The 25,006-nt window shown below is 43.3% G+C and overlaps 1 protein-coding gene across 1 annotated transcript in view; it reads left to right on the forward strand.

The window, feature by feature from the left end:
* The window catches only part of GLB1 (galactosidase beta 1), a 93,125-nt gene that overhangs the window by 58,787 nt on the left and 9,332 nt on the right, over window positions 1–25,006 (forward strand). The window contains exons 12-15 of the mRNA XM_081284384.1: window positions 2,016–2,105; window positions 5,781–5,894; window positions 8,396–8,527; window positions 10,687–10,941. Of these exons, the coding sequence (XP_081140510.1) occupies window positions 2,016–2,105; window positions 5,781–5,894; window positions 8,396–8,527; window positions 10,687–10,941 (591 nt within the window). The remainder of the gene's footprint in view (window positions 1–2,015; window positions 2,106–5,780; window positions 5,895–8,395; window positions 8,528–10,686; window positions 10,942–25,006) is intronic.

Consider the following 25,006-nt stretch of genomic DNA (forward strand, 5'->3'; position numbering starts at 1 on the left):
AAATTAGGCAACAGAAAATAACTCTAAATATTTAAAATGACAGCATTGCTTTAAATACAAAACAAAACAAAGAAAAAACAAAAACAACAAAAAAACCTAGCTTAATCCCAGAAGCACATTTGTTTACCATGAAAGTAAGTTGTGTGGAGCTGGAGTTGTGGCTCAGCGGCAGAGTGCTTGCCTAGCATGTGCAAGGCCCTTGGTTCGATCCTCAGAACCACATAAAAGTAAATAAAATAAAGGTATTGTGTCCAACCAACTACAACTAAAAAATATTTTTTTAAAAAAAAAGTGTGTCTAGAAGTGACTTTTCAATGTGTACAATTTAAGGTTACCAAACTGGCATATGACTAAATGAAATCTATGTAGGATATAATTTATATAGAATAAAAGCTTTTACTGTGAGTTGTTATTGGTTTAGTTATCCAAGTGGGTAAGAATCCATGTGAGTAGCCAACTTGATGAACTGGTCATTAAGATTATTTTCCTGGGCTGGGGTTGTGGCTCAGTGGTAGAGCACTCTCCTCACACATGCAAGACTCTAGGTTCGATCCTCAGCACCACATAAAAAATAAATAAGTGAAATAAAGATATTGTGTCCAACTACAACTAAAAAATAGATATATTTTTTTAAAAAAACGATTACTTTCCTAGGGTGCAGGGCACAGTGGCACATACCTGTAATCCCAGTGGCTTGAGAGGCTAAAGCAGGAGGATCCCAAGTTCAAGCACAGCCTCAGCAACTTAGTGAGACCCTAAGCAACTTGGCAAGACCCTAAGCAACTTAGCGAGACCCTGTCTCAAAATAAAAAATAAGGTTGAGGATATGGCTCAGTAGTAAAATTCCCTCTGGGGTCAATCCCCAGTACAAAAAAAAATTCCTAGATGCTGCACATCAGCAAGAAACCATGGAAAATGGATGTAAAATTCCTAACCAGTATCATATGGTGGAAAGCCTTGGGTTTTGGAGCCAAATATAACTGCAAATCCTGGCTCTGCCATTGCTCTTGTGAGCTCTCTGAGTCTCTACTGCCGCAATTACAAACGGGGACAGAAATACCTGCTTCATGGGGCAACTGAAATCTAATGAAATAGTGGGTGTGAAATGCTCCATCTCACCTGGAGGGTGTAGGCGATCAATGACTGGGAGCTGTTATTATTGGTGGTGTTATTGCATCAGAGTAAACATCCTGGATTGCAGGAATACACAATCCCTTGGAGTGAATAAGATAAATGTTTATCATGTGTCCTGGGAGCTGGGGCTGTGGGGGTGAGCACTGTACATGTCTTACCCTGAAGGACCTGGTAGTCTGTCAAGGAAGACAAACAGCCAAGAACAGACACAGGCTGGAACACTTGCTGCCAAAAGCTCAGGGGAGGGCAAAATAACTATAAGATAGTGATAGTGAGCTGACATAAGAATAGCATATCTAATTTTAGCATAATTTGCCTCTAGTTACTATTTCTACTTCCCAGTTGTTTTATCAAAATGTTATAGAAAGCTTTACAAAGAAGGCAGCCTCAGAACTTTGGTTTTCATTCATTTTACGGCCTTTTATAGCCAGCTCTGAGCGGGTTGTATTTCTGAATGGGCATGTTTAAAACTCTTTTTAAGATTACTATCATTTAGACGGGCACAGTGGCGCATGTCTGTAATCTCAGTGACTCAGGAGGCTGGGGGGAAAGGATCACAAGTTCGAGGTCAGCCTCAGTGACTTAGCAAGACCCTCTCTCAAAAAGGGCCGGGGATGTAGCTCAGTGGCAAAGCACCCCTGGGTTCAATCCTCAGTACCAAAAAAAAAAAAAAAAGACTACCATCATTTACAGCTTCATCAAGAGTTGGGGAGTGGATAGAGGAGTGGAGGTAACTGGGATGCAGTACTTTAGTTGGAATTTGAATGACTTGGTTTTATTTAGGGGTTTGGTCCAGTCCACTCATGTCTGATAATTTGGATATAATGTTCCTCTCTGATTACCAGTGTCCCTGAGTGAATCCTGCTTTTGTTTCTTTTCAGTTAAAGACAGTGGAGGCAGCTCTGGACATCTTGTGTCCTGGTGGACCCATAAAAAGCCTTTATCCCTTGACATTTATACAGGTGAAACAGGTAGGTCTTCAGAGGTAATGCTTTATCTTTTTTCTTCTGGCAAAATTGTGCCTTCTGCCTTGTAGTGCTCGTTCTGAGTTCAGGGGCCAAAATGCTGAGCAAGTGAGTCTGAACCCCGGGTTTCCAGCTCTCTGGCTTGAAGCAGTGCACTGTGGGCTGATCTTTATACAGAGTGGACTGACCTTTCATATGTTTTTCTCCCAGTCCTACTTATCACAGCCATTGGAAGTGGCTCAGCCTGCTTCAGCATACTCCTGGACAAGTTAGAAATTGAGTGCATTGACTGGTCTAGTTAATCCTTATTGCTAGGCCTCAGTGGAGAACTACTATTTTAATACCCAAGACAATTATTTGTTCTTAGTCCAGTGGTGTAGATGCTGTGTTCTTGGTAGCCTGGGTTTCTAAACATTCTTTTCCCTGCTTTTGGAGCACATCTGATGGTTAGTACCTGTATATTTGTACATGTTGAATCTCTAGGCACTGCCCCATCTTTTTTTTTTTTTCAAAGAAGGTTTCTCCAACTTTTTATTTCTGAAAGTCTTACCTCTAAAAAAGTTGCAAGGGGGATCTGGGGTTGTGGCTCAGAGGTAGAGCACTCGCCTAGCACATGTGAGGCACTGGGTTCGATCCTCAGCACCATATAAAAATGAAATAAAGATATTGTGTCCACCTACAACTAAAAAATAAATATTAAAATAAAGTTGCAAGAGGGCTGGGGCTCAGTAGTAGAGCACTCGCTTAGCATGTGCGAGGCACTGGGTTCGATCCTGGGCAGCACATAAAAATAAATAAAGGTATTAAAAAAGTTGCAAAAATAGTACAATAAACACCTGTATCTGTTTTGGTCAAGATTTACCAGTTGTTAGCAGTTGTTTTGCCTGCTTTGTTTTTCTTTCCAGGCGTGTACATAGTCACCAGCTTTTCTTTTTTTAATCATGTTTAGTTGTCAATCAACATCACCTTTAAATGCGCAGTGGTTTGTTTTTTTTTTTTTTTTTTTTTTTTTTTTTTTTTTTTTTTTAGAAAGAGGACATTTTCCTATATCACCACAGTACAGTGATCACACTTAGGAAATTTAACACTGATCCCATCCTATTATCTAAATACATTCTATATCCAAGCTTCCCTGGGCATCCCAGTATTCTCCCTTTTAATTTTTTTTCAATGCAATCTTCAATCTATGATCTTACATTTTTATTTAGTTATAATGTCTCTTTAGTTTTCTTTCATCTACAACGGTTCCTAGGACTACCTCTCATGACACTGACACTTTTGAGGAGTTCAGGCTATTTATAGGCTGCCCCTCACCAATTAGACTCAGTAAAATGGTTTGGTCATGAACGAAACGGAGGTGACGTGTCCTTGTCAGGGAAGGACGTCAGAATGGCCATGGCATTGGTTTGTCCCTTTGTTGCTGTGTTAAAATGGATCACTTGGTTAGGATCTCGGCCCCGCTTTTTTAAATGTTGGTTATTGAATCTTCCTTTCTGATTTTTTGGTGAAGAGTGCTTTCTGGAAGAAGTCTGAACAGTAAGGTGACATAAAAACAGCATATCTAATCTGAGTATATTTCACCCCCAGTTACTATTTTTACACTTGTGATTTTATTTCAACAAGTCTTATTTTTGTGGTCAAGAAAGTAGACAATTAAGCTGGGTGCGGTGGCTTAGGCCTCTAATCAGGCCAGCTACTCAGGCTGAGGCAAGAGGATTGCAAGATCAAGGCCAGCCTCAGCAACTCAGTGAGACCGTGCCTCAGAATAAAAGGGTTGGGGGTTTAGTTCAGTGGTGGAGCACTCCTGAGTTCAATCCCCAGCACCAATACTAATAATAATTTTTAAAAGTTAATTTTTTAAATATTTATTTTTTTAAAAAAAAAAACCTTTTTTTTAGTTGTAGTTGGACACAATACCTTTATTTTATTTATTTATTTTTATGTGGTGCAGAGGATCAAACCCAGGGCCTCAAACATGCTAGGCGAGCATTCTACAACTGAGCCACAACCCCAGCCCCCAAAAGTTAGTTTTTTCAATTAACATTGGATTGGGTTCTTTATTCAGTTATAGTACACACTAACAGTACATCTGTGTTCTCATCTATAAAATAGAAGTTGCAGGTTGGGGATGTGGCTCAGTGGTGGAGCACTTACCTAGCTTACGCAAGATCCTGGGTGAAGCAAAACAAATAAACTTGTTTTCACTTAGCAGCATCATGGAGCACACCAGGCTTGGAGTCTGGAGAGTGACCTCCAGGTTAACGTACAAACACCTGCAGCCACTGTTCATGGTCAGACCCTCTGCTCTAGAATTGGTTGGAGCTCCCTGGGTCCTGGATCTTTCAGGTCTGGGGTAAGCAGCCCACAGTTTCACTGAACATTTATTTTCAGTGAAACTGTGGGGGCACAGGCTGCAGGAGTGGGGCCCGGCCCTGTGCCTCAGCCACACCTGTGCAGGGAGCAGCCCTGTTTCCGCTCCCTCCTGGAAGCCCTGTGCAAAGTTTTTCTCGGCCTCTGCTTTAGTACCCATCCCCTTGGTTAGTCTCAATAAGTAGCTAAACAAGATGAAGACAGAGATTTGGTATCTGGGAGCAGGTAATGCTTGTGCTTGAAGTCACAGCCAGGTCCTGCAATGACAGGAAAGTAGATCAACATTTTTCTCAGTGCCCACAAATCACCTTTCCACTTCAGGCCCTAGAACTGGAGGACTTTTTTCTCTTTTCCACGTTAGATTTCAATTTGGATTCTCATCTGTGACTCAGGATTTTTGTCCCAGTGCACTTTGGTTAAACGTCCATAGCAAAAAGCAAGTAGGCAAAATCGATAACTGTAATTCTGTGGACTCTGAGGCTGGTGGTCTGAGCTGTTCCTTTAGGACCAGGGATGTCAGGATCTCAGAATAACTTCTGACTTTGCAAAGTTACAGCCCGAGTCTCTCAACCCTCTGCCCCTTTTCCTCCACTTGTAATAGTTTCAAATTGAGTCTTGTTTTGTGAGTTAGAGCAGATTTAGCCCAAAACTTGGAAAATATTTTACTGAGCAGAATTTCATCTCTTGGTTTTATTGGTGCATGTTTATCTTGGTTGTTTTGTTGTTGTTGTTTTCTTGGTATTGTTTTTTGAGTTAAAATCAGCAACCTTTGACATATATGAGCTGATCTTCTGAGTCACTCTGGGCAAATGACTTAACCTGCCCAGGGTCCATTGCCCCCTTATGGGAAAGGGGTGCTCCATGAGATGCTCTGCAGGGTGTCATGCTGCTGTTGAGATAGTTGTTCTAAGATCTAAAAATCTGAACTACTTCTCTTCTTTTTTCTTTCTTTTTTTTTTAGCGGGGATTGAACCCAGGGGTGTTTAACCACTGGGCCATATCCCCAGCCCCTTTTTTGTATTTTATTTAGAGACAGGGTCTCACTGAGTTGCTTAGGGCCTCACTAAGTTGCTGAGGCTGACTATGAACTCCCGATCCTCCTTCCTCAGCCTCCTGAGCTGGTGGGATTACAGGCATACGCCACTGCGCCTGGCTGCTACTTCTCTTCTTGCAGATTGTATTTTGCTAGGGGTGGGGGAAGCTCTTCATTCCTTATGGTTTTTGAAATATCACTTAAAGACAAGAGAAAACAGGTTCTCTTTAAATGAACAGCAGAAGTGATGCATTTTTCTTAAATCCCTTTCTATCCAGTATTTTGGGTTCGTGCTGTACCGAACAACTCTTCCTCAAGACTGTAGCAACTCAACATCCCTCCACGCACCCTTGAGTGGGGTCCACGATCGGGCCTATGTCTCAGTGAATGGGGTAAGAATCATCTCTGACTGGTGCATTTCTGCCCCAGCTGGGGGACTTGTAGTCTGCACCTGTTAACATGGCCGTTGAGGCCTTTGCTCCCCTTTGCAGCCTCTACCTCTCTCCTTGATGCCCTTTAGTTGTGCCCCTCTCGATTGCTGAAGAGGCCTCACACTGGCCCATCTGCCTGGAATGCACCCAACACCCTTCAGAGGGCTATGCTCAAAGACCCAGCCTCTGGGAGGCCTTTTGGGCCCTCTGACCCCAGCATATTGCCCAGGCCTTTGTTAAGGACAGGATCCATTTCCAGTTGAGTTTTGTACCTGCCACGATACAAAGTTCATTGAAGTTGGAGCCTCATCTTGAATGAGAAATTATATTCTGACAATTATAACTTAAAGGGACCAAGAACTCTGTTTCATCATGAAGCCCAGATACATTTTAAGATAACTGTTCCTGGGGCTGGGGTTGTGGCTCAGTGGTAGAGTGCTTGCCTAGCATGCACGAGGCACTGGGTTCGATCCTCAGCACCACATAAATGTAAAATAAAGATAATGTGTCCACCTAAAACTAAAACATAAATATTAAAAAAAAGATAACTCTTCCTGTCCTTGAAATAGTCATATGAAAGAACACATAAAATGATTTTGCTAACCGAGGAAAATGGTTCAGCAGCTTTTAAATTAAGGCTGGCACAGTGGCACACAACCATAATGTCAGCAACTCAAGAGGCTGAGGCAAGAGATTACCAATTCGAGGCCAGCCTCAGGAAGTTTAGCAAGACCCTATCTCAAAATTAACAAGTACTGGGGGTGGAGCACTTCAAACAAAACAACTTTTTAAAAATGAAAATGTTTTCCTTTTTTTCCTGAAAGCATAAAATTGCCATTATTTACAAATGATATGATGGTCCTAAAGAATCCTCAGGAATTATGTTCATCAGATCTGTGTCGCTAAAATATTTCCATTTGTAATTATTATTAATTGCTGTGGGAGCCAGTTTCTAAGACACTGTGCTACATTTAATGATTCTTTCTTGGCTACCAGTTTAGAAATTGTCTTATTGAATTGCGATCAGTGTAACATCAGTTTAAAAAAAAAACTAAAAAATCTTTTTAAAAAATTAGGAATGTATTACAGATAAAAATACCTGTTGTTTTCCTTCACTCTGTTATATAATTTTCGTGGTTAATGCATCATATCAAGTATTTTGAGGTGAGACTACTCCACCTAACTCTGATTTTATCTCTGTTATCTGATTTTGCCTCCTATCTCCATGTTGTTTAGAAGTTTTTCTTTATGTCTGACGGTTGTGCTGGTTGTGCTGTGGAAACACAAAGCCGTTTCTCTAATAGGAATCCTCCCCTGGGATTTGCCTTCATTCCCTTTCCTTTAAAAACAGATGCACAAAAGGAACTAAAGGAAATAAAAAAAAAAAAAGATGCACAGCTGGATGTGGTGATGCATGACTGTGATCCCAGCAGCTCAGGAGGCTGAGGCAGGAGGATTGTGAGTTCAAATCCAGCCTCAACAACTTAGTGAGGTACTGAGCAACTCAGCAAGACCCTGTCTCTAGACAAAATATTCAAAAGGGGCTGGGAATGTGGCCCAGTTGTTAAGCACCCTCAACCAAAAAATAAAAAGTAAAAATCAAATCCCCTCAACCAAAAAATAAAAAGTAAATATCAAAAAAGTAAAACAGATGCAGAGTAAAATATTCCAAGGGAGGAAAGTGGGTGGACAGATCCTCAGTTCCTCCAAATCACCTTTGTGCTTCAGGCCCTAGAAGCAGGGGACATTTTCTGTTCCCTGCTGGATTTCTCTTTGGATTCGTTTTGATAACTCAGGACACTAGCCTCTTTTTTTCCGTGTTCAAAGCTGGGTCTGGAGAGTTTTCTGTTGAAGAAGCAGTGACTGGGAAAATGTGGCCACTTGGCTGGTTTGGGCTAAGGAATATCAAAGCACTCTCAACAAGTCTGTCTTCAAGGCAGGAGGATGAGAGAATGAGGAGCTCTGTAGGCTGAGGCAGGAGGATCACCAAATTTGAGGCCTGAGCAACATAGCAAGACCCTGTCTCAAACTAAAATGTGAAACAAGGTCTGGGGATGTTGCTCAGTGGTAATGCATCCCTAGGTTCAATACCTGCTAGCAAAAAAGGGGGGTGCAGGAGAATGAGTGCCAAATTAACTCAGCATACTAATTCTTGTTGTTCTTTTGTGGGTTTTTTTTTATACTGGGGTTTGAACCCAGGAGTGCTTAATCGTTGGGCCATATCCCCAGCCCTTTTAAAAAAAAAAAATATATTAGAGACAGGGTCTTGCTCAGTTGCTAAGTGCCTCGCTAAATTGCTGAGGCTGGCTTTGAACTCGGGATCCTCCTGACTCAGCCTCCTGAACCGCTGGGATTACAAGCCGCTGGGATTATTGCGCCACCGTGGCTGACTAGCATGCTACCTCTTCACTGGTCTTTTTTATCTTCTAAAAGTCAATGCTCTTTTGGCTTTGAACCCACAGGTCCCCCAAGGAATCCTTGAGCGAGCCAGTGTGACCCCTCTAAACATAACAGGGAAAGCTGGAGCCACCCTGGACCTTCTGGTGGAGAACATGGGGCGTGTGAACTACGGCAGATATATCAATGATTCTAAGGTGGGATGACCACTCTGTCAGGTCTGAGGCTCAAGAGTTGACAGGACTGTGTCTAAGCAGTCAGAAAAAAGTTTTATGTATCCATTTAAAAACTCACATGTACATTCTTTCTATCTTAGTAACATAGGGGCAGGTTTTGATTTTAGTTTTTGTTTTGTATTAAGGAATGGAGTGTAATGTTTTGCTGTATTCACACATTGTGAAGTGATCCCCACCGTCAAGCTAGTTAAAGGTCATAGAGGCCCTTTTAAAGAGTACATGCTTTGCCAAGCTTGACGAGTGAAACACCCTGATTTGTTTTGCAGCCTGGGAGGGGACTTATTTTGAAGCGCTCTTTGCCTCTGCAAGTGGTGAGAAAGTTGAGCTTTGCAAACAGAACCTTTCCTTGTATTTGAGTTTAGTCATAATGTAGAAAGAAACGGAAGGAGGAAGCCACTCTGCCCTGCTCTTCCTCTACTCTGAAAACCCACCTGGCTCACCAGAGGCACCCCCGCTTTGCCAACAAAGCTGGCTTAGCTTTTGGTTGGTTCTGTTGTGTAGGCTTGGATGGTCCGTCCATGCCAAGCTGACCCTAGAGGAAGTCTTTTCCCTTGCTGTACTGACTCTAGTCTCCATGTTGTGTCTAAATGTCTAGTCCAAATATGTTGTTCTTAAAAATATTTCTAGGTCATTATCCAGCAAACTTTTTTAAAGCTCGCACAGAGCCCTCCAGGGTGCTTCATTGGTGCAGGCTGACCCTCTGGTGGCTTGCCATCTGCAAGAGGAGGGATGGCTCATTGAGAACACTCTGGCACCATCCAGTCTAGGACAGAAGAGGGGGCCAGAGCTGCTTCTTGACCCTCTTGGGGCAGCTCAGAGGTCAAGCAGTTGCATACTTAGGCATGGGGAGGTGGCTAACACCTCATCTGGGGGTCCTTTTTCCTGCCCAGGACAGTATAAGCCACCAGAGAAAATAAGTCATAAATAATTAGTGAAGAATAAAAAGACTCAGAAAGATAGTTTTCAAGTAGAGCACCTGATAGATCCAGCCCACACAGGAGCTGGAGATGGACAATTGGGGGTACATCAAAGACAGGGATAAGGTTTCAAGGGTGGAGTCTTGCTTCATGATGTCTTGAGATCTGCAGGTTGAATGGCATCTTGGCAGGTCACACCCATCTCTGAGAGGATGTGTGGCTACAGCAGGTCACCCCATCTCCGGTGCTGTGTGGGACCAGGCAGAGCTTGAATGGGACTCACAATGTGTCTGGGCAGTCTTGGCCAGAGGGAATACCCACTGAAAGTTCACAGATACCAGATTCTCCTATTCATTAGGCTATGGTGCCAATGTAGTCCACAGATAGCCCAGGATGGCTTTCGATATGTAGGGAACGTTGCGTGGGCAGCCTCTATCTCCAGGATGAATGTCTCTCTTAGTATCCTTCTGTTCAGGCTACAATCACTGGGCCTCCTGCCTGACTCCCCCAAGCCTCACTGACCCTTGGAGCGACTAGGACTCTACTATATAGTCTCTGGACTGGATTCCCTTGTACCCAGCAAAGAGCCTGGCACACAGCCACTTGCTTAATGTTGATTGAATTACTAATGGGCAGTTGAGACCTAATATGGGATCCCCCTAAAAATGGAGCAGTTCCCATCTGAACAGCTGGGAATGAGAAGATAGATGAGCGATGAGCATAAATGTCTGTGTGGTGGCTACTGAGAACACTCTGGCACCACCCAGTCTAGGATCCCCCATCCCCTGTGAGTCCTGTCCTGAGGTTTAATGTTGTCATCATTACCATTTATACCTTATTTTTTTTGGGGGGAAGGGGTACTCCACCACTGAGCCCCATCCCCAACTCAGCCCTTACTGAGTTGCTTAGCACCTCGCTTTTGCTGAGGCTGGCTTTGAACTCATGATCCTCCTGCCTCAGCCTCCCAATCCACTGGGATTACAGGCATGCGCCTCCATGCCTCGCTGCGTTACCCTTTTACAGATACCAAAGCAAGCTCATCTCTCTCGTCCATGCTGCCTGGAGGTACACAGAGTTTGAGACTCGTTACCGTTGTGGTTTGTACCCCAGTTTGCTTTTCGTAGGAAATCAGCACAGGATGCAGAGACTCCTAAAGCCTTTCTCCTTCCCTCCCCAGCTCATGGTGCTGTTTTTCCTTTGCAGGGTTTGGTTTCTAATCTGACCCTCGGCTCCAGTATCCTCACAAACTGGACCATCTTCCCACTGGGCACTGAGGATGCAGTGCGCAGCCACCTGCAGGGCTGGGGTGGCCAGGACGCTGGCTGCCATAATGAGAACTGCACTGACAGCTCATCCAACTACACGCTTCCGGCCTTTTATGTAGGAAACTTCTCCATCCCCAGTGGCATCCCCGACTTGCCCCAGGACACCTTCATCCAGTTTTCTGGATGGACTAAGGTATGTGTCTTCATGGAAAGAGATTGGATTTAGGCCTCTAAGATCTGGTTTGAGAAAGAATCAGAAGAGCTGTTCATGAAATACTGTGTTTGCCTTTGGGGCACGAAGGGGTTTTCATTCCTCAGGAATGAATTGGGGCCGATCTTGGGGGATTTGATGGGCAGCATGGAGGAGCCCCATCTGCCCCGTATTCACTGGCTAAGAACTTTGTCAATGAATGGCGGCTTTCCTGCCTATTCTATGAAGAACCAAGGCCTCTTTGGATGTTGCTTATAAGAACCTCCTTAACCTAAGGAAATTCTGGTCCAGGAAAAAGGGTGAATCTCTCCAGGAAAGTCTGCTTTTCTTTCATCCAGGCCAGATTGAATACTCCCAGAACATCTCCCCCCACCACAAACATGCAGCCCACACCTCTAGGGCTTCTGCCATTATCTGAATTATCCTCAAGTCCATCCCTGACCATCTCACTTTCCTGTCACTCTCCTTTAATCTTTGAAGATATTGGTACATCTTCTTTCACTTAAGTCCTGGGTTTATCCTAGATTAATTTATCGTCACTTAGTCATTGAAAACATCTTTATTCGGTGACTGGTATAGTGCCCAAGGCTTGTACCAGGCACTAGGTATACAGTGGTGGATGTAACCGCATGTAGGATCTACCCTCATGGACCTTTCAGTGTAGTAGAGTACAGACTTGAAGGCTGGCTTTGAACTGCCATCCTCCTGCCTCAGCCTCCCGAGCCACTGGGATTATAGGTGTGCTTCACTGTGCCCGGCCTCTGTTGGGGCTTCTATAACAAAATGCCATTAACTAGGTGGCTTATAAACCACAAACATTTATTTGCCATTGTTCTGGAGGCTAGGAAGTTCCAGATCAAGGAACCAGCAGCTTCATTATCTGGTGACGGCCTGTTCCTCATAGATGGCAACTTCTGTGTCCTCACATGGTGGAAGGAGCAAGGGAGTTCTTGAGGGTCTTTTATAAGCACATTAATTCCATCCAGGAGGGCTCTACCTTGAAGCGCTGATCGCCTCCAGAAGATTCCATCTCCACAAAACACCGTGGGAGTTAGGATTTCAACATGGGAATTTGGGAGAGGACACAAACATTCAGACCACAGCAGGGCCTTTAAGAACAGTCAAGAGGGCTGGGGATGTGGCTCAAGCGGTAGCGCGCTCGCCTGGCATGCGTGCGGCCCGGGTTCGATCCTCAGCACCACATACCAACAAAGATGTTGTGTCCGCCAAGAACTAAAAAATAAAATATTAAAAAATTCTCTCTCTCTCTCTCTCCTCTCTCACTCTCTCTTAAAAAAAAAAAAAAAAAAAAAAAAGAACAGTCAAGAGCTGGGTGCAGTGGCACACGCCTGTATTCCCAGCAGCTCGGGAGGCTAAGGCAGGAGGATCTCAAGTTCAAAAGCAGCCTCAGCAATGGCAAGGCGCTAAGCACCCTGGCTCTAAATAAAATACAAAGTAGGGCTGCGGATGTGGCTCAGTGGTTGAGTGCCCCCCTGAATTCAATCCCTGGTACCGAAAAAAAAAGAAAAAAAGAAGAGCCAAGAGAAGATCCTGGAGGGGAGCAATTGGATCTGTGGATTGGGATTTCAAAGGAGGGATCTGGGATGGGAATATATGAAAAAAAAAATTCTTTGCATCTAAATGATCCATTGAAGACGTGGGATGAGTGAGATTCCCTGAGGGGAGAGGATACTGAAGGAAGAAAAGACCTAAGGGCAGATCTTCTAGGGACACAAACGTGACAGAGTGAGGAGAGACCAAAGAAGTAGGAGGAGGGCCAGTGTTGATGCTCCCGAGGGACAAGTGAGGTGAAGACAGAGGCGCTGCTGCTGGATCTGGCAACAAGGAAGGAAGTCCCTGGGAACCTTAGTACTGCTCCAGTGGCCAGAAGCATCTGGAAGCCAGATTGCATTCTGCTGAAGAATGTAGTGGAAGGAAGTGAACAGGATACTCAAATACAAACATTCTTTGAGAAGTTTCACCCTGAAGCAGAGAGCAAATAAAGGTACATGGTGTATGTTGAATACATGGCCTGTTATAATTTTTGTGCTTTTTAAAACATCTTAGTGAGATATATTTTCATTATCATTGTATTTGAAATTTTTTTTAAAATTTTCTTTCTGAGTTCTTCTTTGAGCCACAGACTGTTTTCAAGTGTGTGGTTTAATCTTCCTATATTTGTGGGGTTTTAAATATTGATTTCTTGATTCCTGTTAAACTTCTAGAAGGAGGAGAAACATTGTTGTGGACCTAGGGTTAAGGAAAGTCATATTAGACTTAACACCTGAAGCATCATCCTCAAAGGAAAAACTTGGTCAACTGGATTTTAAAGATGTTTTCTCGTCCAAACATATCCAGAAGATGAAAAATCTAAGCCACAGACTGGAAAAAGATAATTTTCAAGTCATATATCCAACAAGGGACTTAAATCGAGAATATATGAAGAATTCCTACAGGGCTGGGGTTGTGGCTCAGTGATAGAGCACTTGCCCAGCACACGTGAGGAACTGGGTTCGATCCCCAGCACCACATTAAAAAAATGAAATAAACAAAATAAAGATATTGTGTCCATCTACCTCTAAAAATATATTTTTAAAATTCCTCCAACTCAATAATAGGAAAAAAAAAACCCCATTTAAAAATGGGTGAAGGACCCGAGTAGACATTTCACCAAAGAAGGTATACAAATGACTAGGAAGTACATGAAAAGATTCCCCCTGATGCTCAATATTGTTAATCATCAGAGAAATGCAAATCAAAGCCACAGCAAAAGCCCAGCACAGTGAGTGGCGCATGCTTGTGATCGCAGTTACTTGGAGACCGAGGCAGGAGGATTGCAAGTTTGAAGCCAGTCTCAGCAACTTAGCAAGACCCTGTCTCAAAATATTAAAAACGAAACGAGCCGGAGATACGGTTCAGTGGTAGAGTGCTCCTGGATTCAATCCCCAGTACTAGAATGAAAACAAAACAAACCAACCACACACAATAAAATGTCCCTTCACTGCAAACTAATGACTCTAATAATAAGAGGGACAGGACCTCACACAGCTCTATACGGCTGTACATCCTTGGTCAATGTTGACCAATGTTCACAAGGATATAGAACAGAAGAATGCTCCTGATTGTTGGTTGGAGTGTAAAATAGTACAACCATTCAAAACGAGAGCACAGTTCAGCAATTTCTTCAGGAGTTAAATGTAGAATTATCATAGACCCAGAAGTTCCACTTCTAGGTATAGACCCAAGAGGTAACAACAAACATGTCCATAATAAGACTTATATGTACATTTTCATAGCAGCATTTTTTATGATATCCATAAACTAGAAATAATATCCATTAACTGGTGACCAAATAAATTTGTGACACATCTATACACTGGAAGAGTATTCCTTAGTAAAGAAGAATAGAATACTCATCTCCAACACAGATGAGTCTGAAAATATGCAGAGTTAGAGACCAGCCTTAAGAGGCCATGTATTGTATGATTTCATTTATCCTAAAGGTTCTAAAAAAGGCAAATCTATAGAGACAGAAAGTGGATTAATGGTTGCCTAGGACTGAGGGTAGGAATGGATAGTGGCTATAATTAGGTATGGGATTTCTTTGGAGGCTGACAAAATGTTCTAAAATTAAATGGTGATGATGTGATGCAACCAGGGATATAGGGGTGGTAAGAGCTGTGTGAGGCCCGGCACCCTCAACCCCCAGCAAGCCTAAAAAAAAAAAAATTGCGATGATGGTTGCACAATCATTTTAAACCTAAGGAGACTCGCTTTTGGCCCAGGACATGATGAACATGAGTTTTAAGCATTTTTTTTTCTTTCTGAGCTCTTGCTTAAGTTTTAGCTTTAATCTCCTCTCTGCCACCTCCATGTTTTTATTCCCCAAATTTCTCATATCTACCAAGCCTGCTCCTAGATCTTATTAATGACCTGAAACTCTCTACCTTAAGGCTGCAGCTTCTCCTTGATCCAGCCTAGATATCACCACTAGACTTTTTTTTTTTTTTTTTTTTTTGCAGGGTAGGGGTGTATAACCAGCATTGAACTCAAGGACATTCAACCCCTGAGCCACATCTCCAGCCCTATTTTGTTATTTTCTTTAGAGACAGGGTCTCACTGAATTGCTTGGCACCTCAATTTTGCTGAGGCTGGCTTTGAACTTGTGATCCTCCTGCCTCAGCCTCCCAAGCCACTGGGATTATAGGCACACAAAACTGCACCTGGCCACCACTAGGTTTTTTCAAGATCTGTCAGCCCACTTGCTCTCCCCCCATCCTCCTTCTCTGTCTCCTTCGTTCATCCTCCTTTTAGAAGGTGTCCACCACTGGCCTTCTCCACTGGTTCATCTCCCAAGCATTCACCAGGCTCCATCCCCTCTCATTGCCTGCAGCCTCTAGAAGCTCTCATACATGCCCAGGGGTCTTGGGCTCTCTCTCCTCCCTTTTCCTATTGGCTTTTCTAACCTTCACCTCTCTCCTTAAGCCACCTTACTCTCCCCCGCCCCCTCCCCCAGGACCTCATCCTCTTTGACTGCTGTCAGGTGTGATTCCTGTGTTCCCTGGGCTTCCTGTCAGACTTATCTCTCTATCTCCACCTTCACTTCCTGCCCGCTGGCCTCAGGAGGAAGTCTGAGATCTGAATCCCCTCCCCACCTCCTTCCTCCAGGCCAAGATCTGCTCCTCCTCCGCCTTCATCAGCCTTCCCATCTTTCTGCCAGCTACCATTCTGCAGCTAACAAACGTTATCTAGGGACTCTGTGACCCAAAAGCAAAGGAAACATCTTCCCCCTTTAGCTGGCAAACACGTTCTTGCTCCCTTGCCCCGTCGTCATCTCTCTTCTCCTTCCTCAGTGGAAGCAAAGATACGGAGATGGGAAAGGTTGGGACGTTTTGGAGGTCAGAGGGTCGTGACGGTGTCACACCCGGGAGTTCGGGACCCAGGCGTTGTGCTGAACACTTTGTAGACACTATCTCCTTACTCAGCAAAGCAGGCACTGTGTAGGATGGCCCGGTATTATCTCCACTTTGCAGATGAGCAGCAGAGGCTTAGAGAGCTGAGTAACTTGTATGAGGTTCTCAAGTAGGTGGCAGGAGTCCCAGGTCTGCTTGACTGGGAGGCCCATGTGCAGAGACAGGTAGCATTGCGCAGGGCCAGGAGGGGCTTGTGCTGATCATCTAGACGGGATCTTCCTGGAGGCTGGTCTATATTGCCTAGGCTGGTTCGAACTCATGAGCTCGGGTGATCCTCCTGTGTCAACCTCCCGAGTTAGCCACCTCCCGAGTTAGCCTCCTCCCAAGTAGCTGGGACAATAGGCACTTGCCACCAAACTTGTCTTTAAGCAGGAGCTCTTTACTACTTTGGTCAGTCTGGTGAATTCTCTGCACTTTCATGCTTGAAAAATGCATAGATATGCAATATTTGTGAGTGTGTCAGAGGGTTCAGACCCCAAAGATCATCTAATCCATAGGTCCACTCAAAAACACAGGTATCCACCGAGCATGGTGGTGCACACCTGTAATCCCAGTGACTCAGAAAGCTGAGGCAGGAGGATTGCAAGTTTAAAGCCAGCCTTGGCAACTTCGTGAGGCCCTGAGCAATTTAGCAGGACTCTGTCTCAAAATGAAAAAAAAAAATGGGCTGTAGATGTTTCTCAGTGGTTAAGCACCTCTGGGTTCAACCCTGGTACTAAAAGCAAAACAAAACAAAAAACACAGGTATCCATATCAACATCAGTCTTAATTGCCAAGAAATTGAAACAGTCCCAGTGTCCATCGACTGCCAAATTCATAAACAGAATGTGGTACATCCATACAATGGAATGTTAATTGGAAGTAAAAAGAAATTAAGTACTGATAGATATTACAACACGTGAGAATATTAAACCTAATGCTAAGAGAGAAGCTAGTCACAAAAGTCTGAACGTCTCCACCAAAACCCATCTGAAATTTAATCTCCATTATGAGGTATTAAGAAGTGGGACTGCCTGGCGCCGTGGCATATGCCTGTGATCCCAACGGCTTAGGAGGCTAAGGCAGGAGGATCGTGAGTTGAAAGCCAGCTTCAGCAAAAGTGAGTTGCTAAGCAACTCAGTGAGATCCTGTCTCTAAATAAAATACAAAATAGGGCTGGGGATGTGGCTCAGTGGCTGAGTGCCCCTAGTTCAATCCCCCAGTGCACTCCCCCCCCAAAAAAAAAAAGGTGGGACCAAGTAATACCTTTAAGAAGGTGGTTAGGCATGCAACCTATAACCTCAAGACTATGTTTTTCATTCAAGAATTAACAAGTTATCTCAAGAAGGGGTCTGTTATAAAAGCCAAGTTGGCTCTCTTGTATGCCACCCCCTGGTCGTGAGATGTCCTGCATTGCCTCATTACTCCACAGAGGGTCCCACAGCAAGAAAGCCCTCTCCAGGTGTGGCCGCTTGATCCCTGGACCTTGGCCCATGGTTCTGAACTCCAAAACTATGAGCTAGGTAAACCTCTAATGTTTCTAAATTATCCAGTCTCAATTATTTTGTGATAGTAACAGAAACAGGTTAAGGCAGGCGTAGATTATGTGATTCTGTTTATATGAAATGTCCCAAATAGGCAAATCTATACAGACATGAAGATTTGTGGTTGCGACAGTAAAGAAGGTCGGGGAGAACTGTGGGAAAATGGAGAAGTGAATACTAAAGGATACAGGATTTCTTTTTGGAGATGATGGAAAATTCTGAAATTATGGAAATGGTTGCACGGCTTTAAGGCAGTCTAAACACCACTGAATTGTATATGAATTATATCTCGGTAGCCCATCCAAGGGATTTGTGGGCCTGGAGTTGAGTGGATTGGAAGATGCATCTACGTCATACCCATGTAACAGAACGTATGTGGGGGTTTTATTTTTTTTCTAGTATCCTGTGGTCCTTGTTGCTGGGAACAGGCCTGGACCAGCTCAGGGGGGTTCTGAATGACCAGTGTAAGTGCATAAACATATGCACACCCCAACTTGAGTTCTGACATTTGGGAGAATCTGCATTTGGACAGATGGTTTTGGGGGAGAGGTGAGCCAAACAAAGCCTGCACCCCAGCCATTGCTAAGACTGCTGCCAGGCTCGCTCCTCCATCAGGGGAGGTGCCTGTGGCAGGCCACTTGGCTTTTACTATTCATTCGCTTAAAGAAACCAGTTCGATGTAGTGAATGAAGTCACTGATAAGGGTGATTCACAAGATAAAAAATCACTTCTGATGACTCTGGCTTGGCTTGGGTCGGATGTGGCTTTCTGGTTAAGGCCAAGTGAATGTTTGCTGGATTCACTGGGAAGAGGTCAGGCGTGTTTCACTCCATCCAAGAAACAAGGTCAGTGCTTTCGCACAGACCTGTCTTGACGGCAGACTCCTTGGGTAGGAAGTGTCCTCGGTGCCCAGAGACGTGGCATGCTGGGTGCCGTGCCCACAGTGTTGTGTTCTGCCCGGGCTATGACGTTGGTGCTCCTTATCTCTGAGATGGGTGTGGACAGGTCTCATTGAAATCCTGGGTAGCCTTCTTGCTTTTGTTTAGTTTCTGCGGTTGGTTTGGGTATATGATAATGTCGTGGTGAGAGGGCCAAGATGATGTCCCATTTTTCCTCCCCTAAAAAGTAGGCTTCAGAGAGTTGGGAATCTAAACGCAATACTGGTTAAAAGAAGTTTTCTTTATTTTTTTTTTTTTGCGGGGAGCGGGGGTGGGGGGGGTACCAGGGATTGAACTCAGAGGGACTTGACTACTGAGCCATATCCCCAGCCCCATTTTGCATTTTATTTAGAGACAGGGTCTCACTGAGTTGCTTAGCACCTTGCTTTTTCCAGAAGCTGGCTTTGAACACACGATCCTCCTGTCTCAGCCTCCAGAGCCGCTGGGATTACAGGCGTGCGCCACTGAGCCCGGCTACTTTTTTTCTTCTTTAGTGATGCCAGGGATCAAAGGGATGCCAAGATTTCATTCATGTTACACATGTACTGTACCACTGAGCTACATACACCCCAGCCCACAATTTTCTTTTTAAAAGGCAAATTATTTCACAATCAATGGGTAAACATACACACAGCAAAAATTTTTAAACATTTATATTAAAGGGATTAATTAATTAATATAAACATTTATATTAGTATAAATTTTTTAAAATTTATATTAAATTAATATAAACATTTATGTTAATATAATTTTTTTTAAAATTATATTGGGGCTGGGGATGTGGCTCAAGCGGTAGCGCGCTCGCCTGGCGTGCGTGCGACCCAGGTTCGATCCTCAGCACCACATACAAACAAAGATGTTGTGTCTGCCGAGAACTAAAAAATAAATATTAAAAATTCTCTCTCTCTCTCTCCTCTCTCACTCTCTCTTTAAAAAAGAAAGAAAGAAAAAAATTATATTAAAGGGATGAAAAAAATCCCTTCTTTTAACTATTCTTGAATCTTGCTTTTGAAATCTTCTTACCTTCCTAAAGGTAAATACAGAGAGTCCTTGGCTTATGATTTTTTGACTTTATGATGATGAAAAGTGATTTGCATACAATAGACATGACTGTGAGTTTTGCTCTTTTCCCTGGCTGTCATTATACAAAGGGACATGATCTTTCTATGCTGGGTAGTGGCAGCAAGCCACAGTTCCTATTTAGTCATGGGATCATAGGTAAACAACAGGTGCTCTATTGCTCAGAAGTGGCCCCTGGAGGAAGAGAGAAGCTGGGACTTGAAAGTAGCCTTGGAGATGGAGAGGTGCAGCTGTGGGAAACGCTAATCCTAGCAGCTACGTGAGAGACCCTAGCACATGCCAATCACTGTGGAGTGCTCACAGGCATCCTCTCAGTCCTGCTCAACAATCCCTGGAAGAGGCACAGATGTGGCTGAGGGGGCCCTGGCAGGATTGGGTGATTGACAAGTGAAAGAGGAACCCGCAAATACAGGACGACTCTAGTGTTTTTGTTTTGTTTTAATTTCCTATTTTTGAGATAGGGTCTCGCTAAGTTGCTGAGGCTGGCTTTGAACTTAGAATCTCCTGCCTCAGCCTCCTGAGCCGCTGGGATTACAGGCATCACCACCATGCCTGACTCCTGTAAACTATCCTGGGAAGGCATTTTGGGACTATGGAGATGTATATACATTATCTTTTGCTGCATAGCAAGCCACCCAAAATTTAGTAGTTTAAAACAATGATTTAGCCCACAATTTTGAATATTGGCAAACTGGGTGTTTTTCTGCTGGCCTCAGCTAGGCACGACTACCTGGATATTAGCTGACTATCAGCTGAGCAATGAAAAGACTATGTCTCTCTCATCATCCTGCAAGTTAGCCTAGGCTTGTTCACCTGGTCCCTGAGCAGGATTCAAAGAAAGAATGCATATGTGTAAGGCTGGGGGGTTGTTGGTGCATATCTGTCATCCCAGGGAAGCTGGAGGCTGAGGCAGGAGGATCACAAGCTTGAGGCCAGCCTGGGCAATGTAGGGAGACCCTATCTCTTAAAATGAAAAAGGGCTGAGGGTATAGCTTGGTGATAGAGTACTCCTGAGTTCAAACCCCGTACCTCAAGTGATGAAAGGCTGCTTGTGGCCCAAGTCAGAATTCACATGACACCTGCCCCTCATTCTTTGGCAAAAACAAGTCGCTAGTTCAGCCAGATCCAAGGAATGAAGAAACAGATTCTAGCTCTTGATAAAGGGAACTTCAAAGAATCATGCCTTTTTTTTTTTCCAACATGCCACAAGATTTTAGCACTGTTTGACCCTCCTTTACTTCTAAATTTGATATGCTAAGTTTAAAAAAAAATTGCCTAATTTACAAGTATGCACACCTCCTACAAGATCTGCTTACTCTATAAAACTCATGCCCTTGGATACTAGATAATCAGATTTGTTGCACGTGAAGAAGAATTTCCTGCAATTTTTAGTTAATGAACTTCATCACAAGCTTTATGTGGCAGCCTGGAGATAGTTTTTGCTTCTCAGCTGTTAGTATGTGAGGTGGTCTCGTGACTCGTTCGGTGAAGAACTATATGAAAACAGTCAGCAGTGATAGAACTCTTGGGTGTTGAGAAGGAAAGGACTTTTTCATTTTGGATGTGATGAAGAAAAGTGATTCCTCTTTTACGGTAATATTTTATGCTTTTGATGCCTTCAGTTCTGTTTGCTTCTGCTCTACTTGGATCTTAAGCATCCACCTAAAGGGCCATGTGTTAAATTTTAGGCTTGGTTTTCAGTGTGGTGCTATTGGGAGGTGGTGAAACCTTTAAGAAATGGGGCTATAGCAGGCTGTATCTAGGTTATCGGGAGCATGAGATCCCAGGGGATCCTGGGACCCTGTGTCTTCTCTCCCCCTTTCACTGCCCAACCTTGAGGTGAGTGCTTTTGCCCCACCCGGTGTTCCCTGCCATGATTCTTGCTTCACCACAGTCCCAAAAGCAACAGGGCCAAATAACCATGGACTGAAACCTTCAAAACTGTAAACCACTCTAAACCTTTTCTCTTTATAAGTTGATTATCCCAAGTATTTCTAATAGTATTGGAAAGCTGACTAACACAGGATTTATCCTAAAATACAGAAGAAAACATAAAGTTATTTAACTTTATTCTCTAAAGAGGAAGCAGAGAAATGTAACTGTGCCACTGGGACTCTGAAGGAAGGAGGATATTAATTATCTTTTGTGTATTCAGGGAGATCTACTTAACATCTCTGAGCAACCGTCCTCATATTTTATATATATTTTTTTTAATTCTCTTTTTCCCAAGTTAGTAGCTCAGTGATTCATGAGTTGTGTGTGGTGAGACTTTAACCTTGGGAACTGAAACTGTCTTTTCCATTTCAAGTCGTCTACGTGTCTTTGAGAACGTGATCAAGTCGGCACTCAACCTGCGTTCATGATCATTTTTAAAGGAACTCCCCCTGACAAAAAAATGGGAAAAAAATTTAAATAACAACTGAAGACAGTATTTTGCTTTAAACTCTTCTGAGAAGATAGTATTTATCCAGATAACTTAAGACAGAAAGGCAGACAGGCACACATATCAGTCTGATCAACAAAGAAATAGGTCAGGTATTTCCAGTAACCTCAAATTTATTGAAACTATTATTATCACTGTGATGTTAATAGCTAAGGGCAGGGAGTCTGCCGGGGTCAAGACATGGTCAGTAAAATCAGACTTTGCCGTGGAACACTGTAGTCGGACCTGTCTTGGGACATTCCAGAAGCCACTGATATCCATGCATAAATACTTAGCCCCTGATAGGATCCTCCTATTAATAAAGAAGGTATCTTTTTAAGTCACCTATATTAACAATAATTTCAACATGACTTTTTTTGGGGGGTGGAGGTACTGGGGATTGAACTCGGGGGCCCTCAACCACTGAGCCACATCCTCAGCCCTATTTTTTTTTCTCAGCCCTATTTTGTATCTTACTTAGAGATAGGCTCTCACTAAGTTGCTTAGAGCCTTGCCGTTGCTGAGGCTGCCTTTGAATTTGCAATCCTCCTGCCTCAGCCTCCCGAGCTGCTGGGATTATAGGCATGAGCCACCTTCAGCATAACTTTTTAAAGAGAAACAAAGATTAGAGTGTTTGTATCTTTAAACAGAATCTGCCTGAAGTTCTATTGTTTTAAAGTGCTATTTTGTTCTGAATCAAGGCAGGAATGCCAGCATTTAATTTTCCTTTTGGTGAGCAGTGTTCTTTAAAACTCTTAAACTGAGAACAGAGTGGCGTGAAGTCTCCTTTTCAGTGCGACTTTGTGTCATCTCTTCAGCAATCTTTTTTCCCAGGCACAGTTATGAACAAGTGTCACGTAATGAGGGAGGCTACGTGTTCTGTTGAACGACTCTGTGCAACTGAGTGCCGACAGTATCGCCTCATAACAAAATGTACAAAGCCCTTCTCTACGTAGAGCCCGTGTTACAGCTTTCAGTGGCTGATAAACCAAGTCAAATGATGCAACTTTCTACTAATGGTCAGAGCGAGGTGAAGAAGAGATTAAAGGGATAGTGAGGGACTTGGAGGGGAAAATCCCAGCCCTAGGAGGACCATGACCCTGTCTGAGAAGGCAAGGGTGGAATTGTGACCTGAGATCTCAGAAGACTTCAGGTCTTGGGGACAGTGTTCCAGTGATGCCCAGGTGAGGCCAGCATGGAGTTTTGTTGAAGAAGTGGGGAAAAGTCCAGTGGACGTCTGAGTGAGCAAGGGGAGAACAGCCGAGACACAGCAAGGAGGAGGAGGGCAGGGCTCCGGACCTCGGTGAGGAGGTAGGTGGGAAGCAGGGTGTGTGGAAGTGGCCAGATTGACTTCCACAGGGAGCCTGGGTTCTTGAATTAAGAGAGGAAGACAGTCAGGTGACGCACGCCTGTAATCCCAGTGGCTCGGGAGGCTGAGGCAGGAGGATCTCGACTTCAAAACCAGCCTCAGCAACACAGTGAAGGCCCTGAGCAATTCAGCGAGACCCTGTTTCTAAATAAAAATATTAAAAAAGGGCTAGGGAGTGGCTCGGTGGTTAGGCACCTCTAGGTTCAATCCCTGGTACCAGAAAAAAGGAGAGAGAAAGAAAGACAGACACACGGAGGGAGGGAGGGAGGGAGGGGAAAGATAGTCGAGGCCTGTAAGGAGGCTTCCTGGATGAGAGGTACAGAGACTGCTGGTGATGACATCACAGCCTTTCACCATTCCGGCCCTGCTGTCAATATGGCAGCCTCTAACTATAGATATATATTTTCATTTATAGTTAATTAAAAGTAAAATTTACTCAAATTACCAACATATGGGATGAAAAAGGCAATATCACAACAGACACTACAGAAATACAGAAGATAATTAGAAAGTATTTCGAAACCCTATACTCCAATAAAATAGAAGACAGTGAAGACATCGATAAGTTTCTTAAGTCATATGAGCTGCCCAGATTGAGACAGGAAGACACACACAATTTAAACAGACCAATAACAAAGGAAGAAATAGAAGAAGCCATTAAAAGACTACCAACCAAGAAAAGCCCTGGACCGGATGGGTATACAGCGGAGTTTTACAAAACCTTCAAAGAAGAATTAATACCAATACTTTTCAAGCTATTTCAAGAAATAGAAAAAGAAGGAGCTCTTCCAAATTCATTCTATGAGGCCAGCATCACTCTGATCCCAAAACCAGACAAAGACACTTCAAAGAAAGAAAACTACAGACCAATATCTCTAATGAACCTAGATGTAAAAATCCTCAATAAAATCCTGGCGAATCAAATACAAAAGCATATCAAAAAAAATAGTGCACCATGATCAAGTAGGATTCATCCCTGGGATGCAAGGTTGGTTCAATATACGGAAATCAATAAATATTATTCACCACATCAATAGACTTAAAGATAAGAACCATATGATCATCTCAATAGATGCAGAAAAAGCATTTGACAAAGTACAGCATCCTTTTATGTTCAAAACATTAGAAAAACTGGGGATAACAGGAACTTACCTCAACATTGTAAAAGCTATATATGCTAAGCCTCAGGCTAGCATCATTCTAAATGGAGAAAAACTGAAGGCATTCCCGCTAAAATCTGGAACAAGACAGGGATGCCCTCTCTCACCACTTCTATTTTATTTAGTCCTTGAAATACTAGCCAGAGCAATTAGACAAAAGAAATTAAAGGCATAAAAATAGGAAAAGAAGAACTTAAAATATCACTATTTGCGGACGATATGATCCTATACCTAGAAGACCCAAAAGGGTCTACAAAGAAACTGCTAGAACTAATAAATGAATTCAGCAAAGTGGCAGGATATAAAATCAACATGCATAAATCAAAGGCATTCCTGTATATCAGCAACAAAACTTCTGAAATGGAAATGAGGAAAACCACCCCATTCACAATATCCTCAAAAAAAAAAAATACTTGGGAATCAACCTAACAAAAGAGGTGAAAGATTTATACAATGAAAACTACAGAACCCTAAAGAGAGAAGTAGAAGAAGATCTTAGAAGATGGAAAAATGTACCCTGTTCATGGATAGGCAGAACCAACATCATCAAAATGGCAATATTACCCAAAGTTCTCTACAGGT

The sequence above is a fragment of the Spermophilus citellus genome (genome assembly GCF_964194105.1).
Source record: "Spermophilus citellus genome assembly, chromosome: 3".
Taxonomy (NCBI): Eukaryota; Metazoa; Chordata; class Mammalia; order Rodentia; family Sciuridae; genus Spermophilus; species Spermophilus citellus.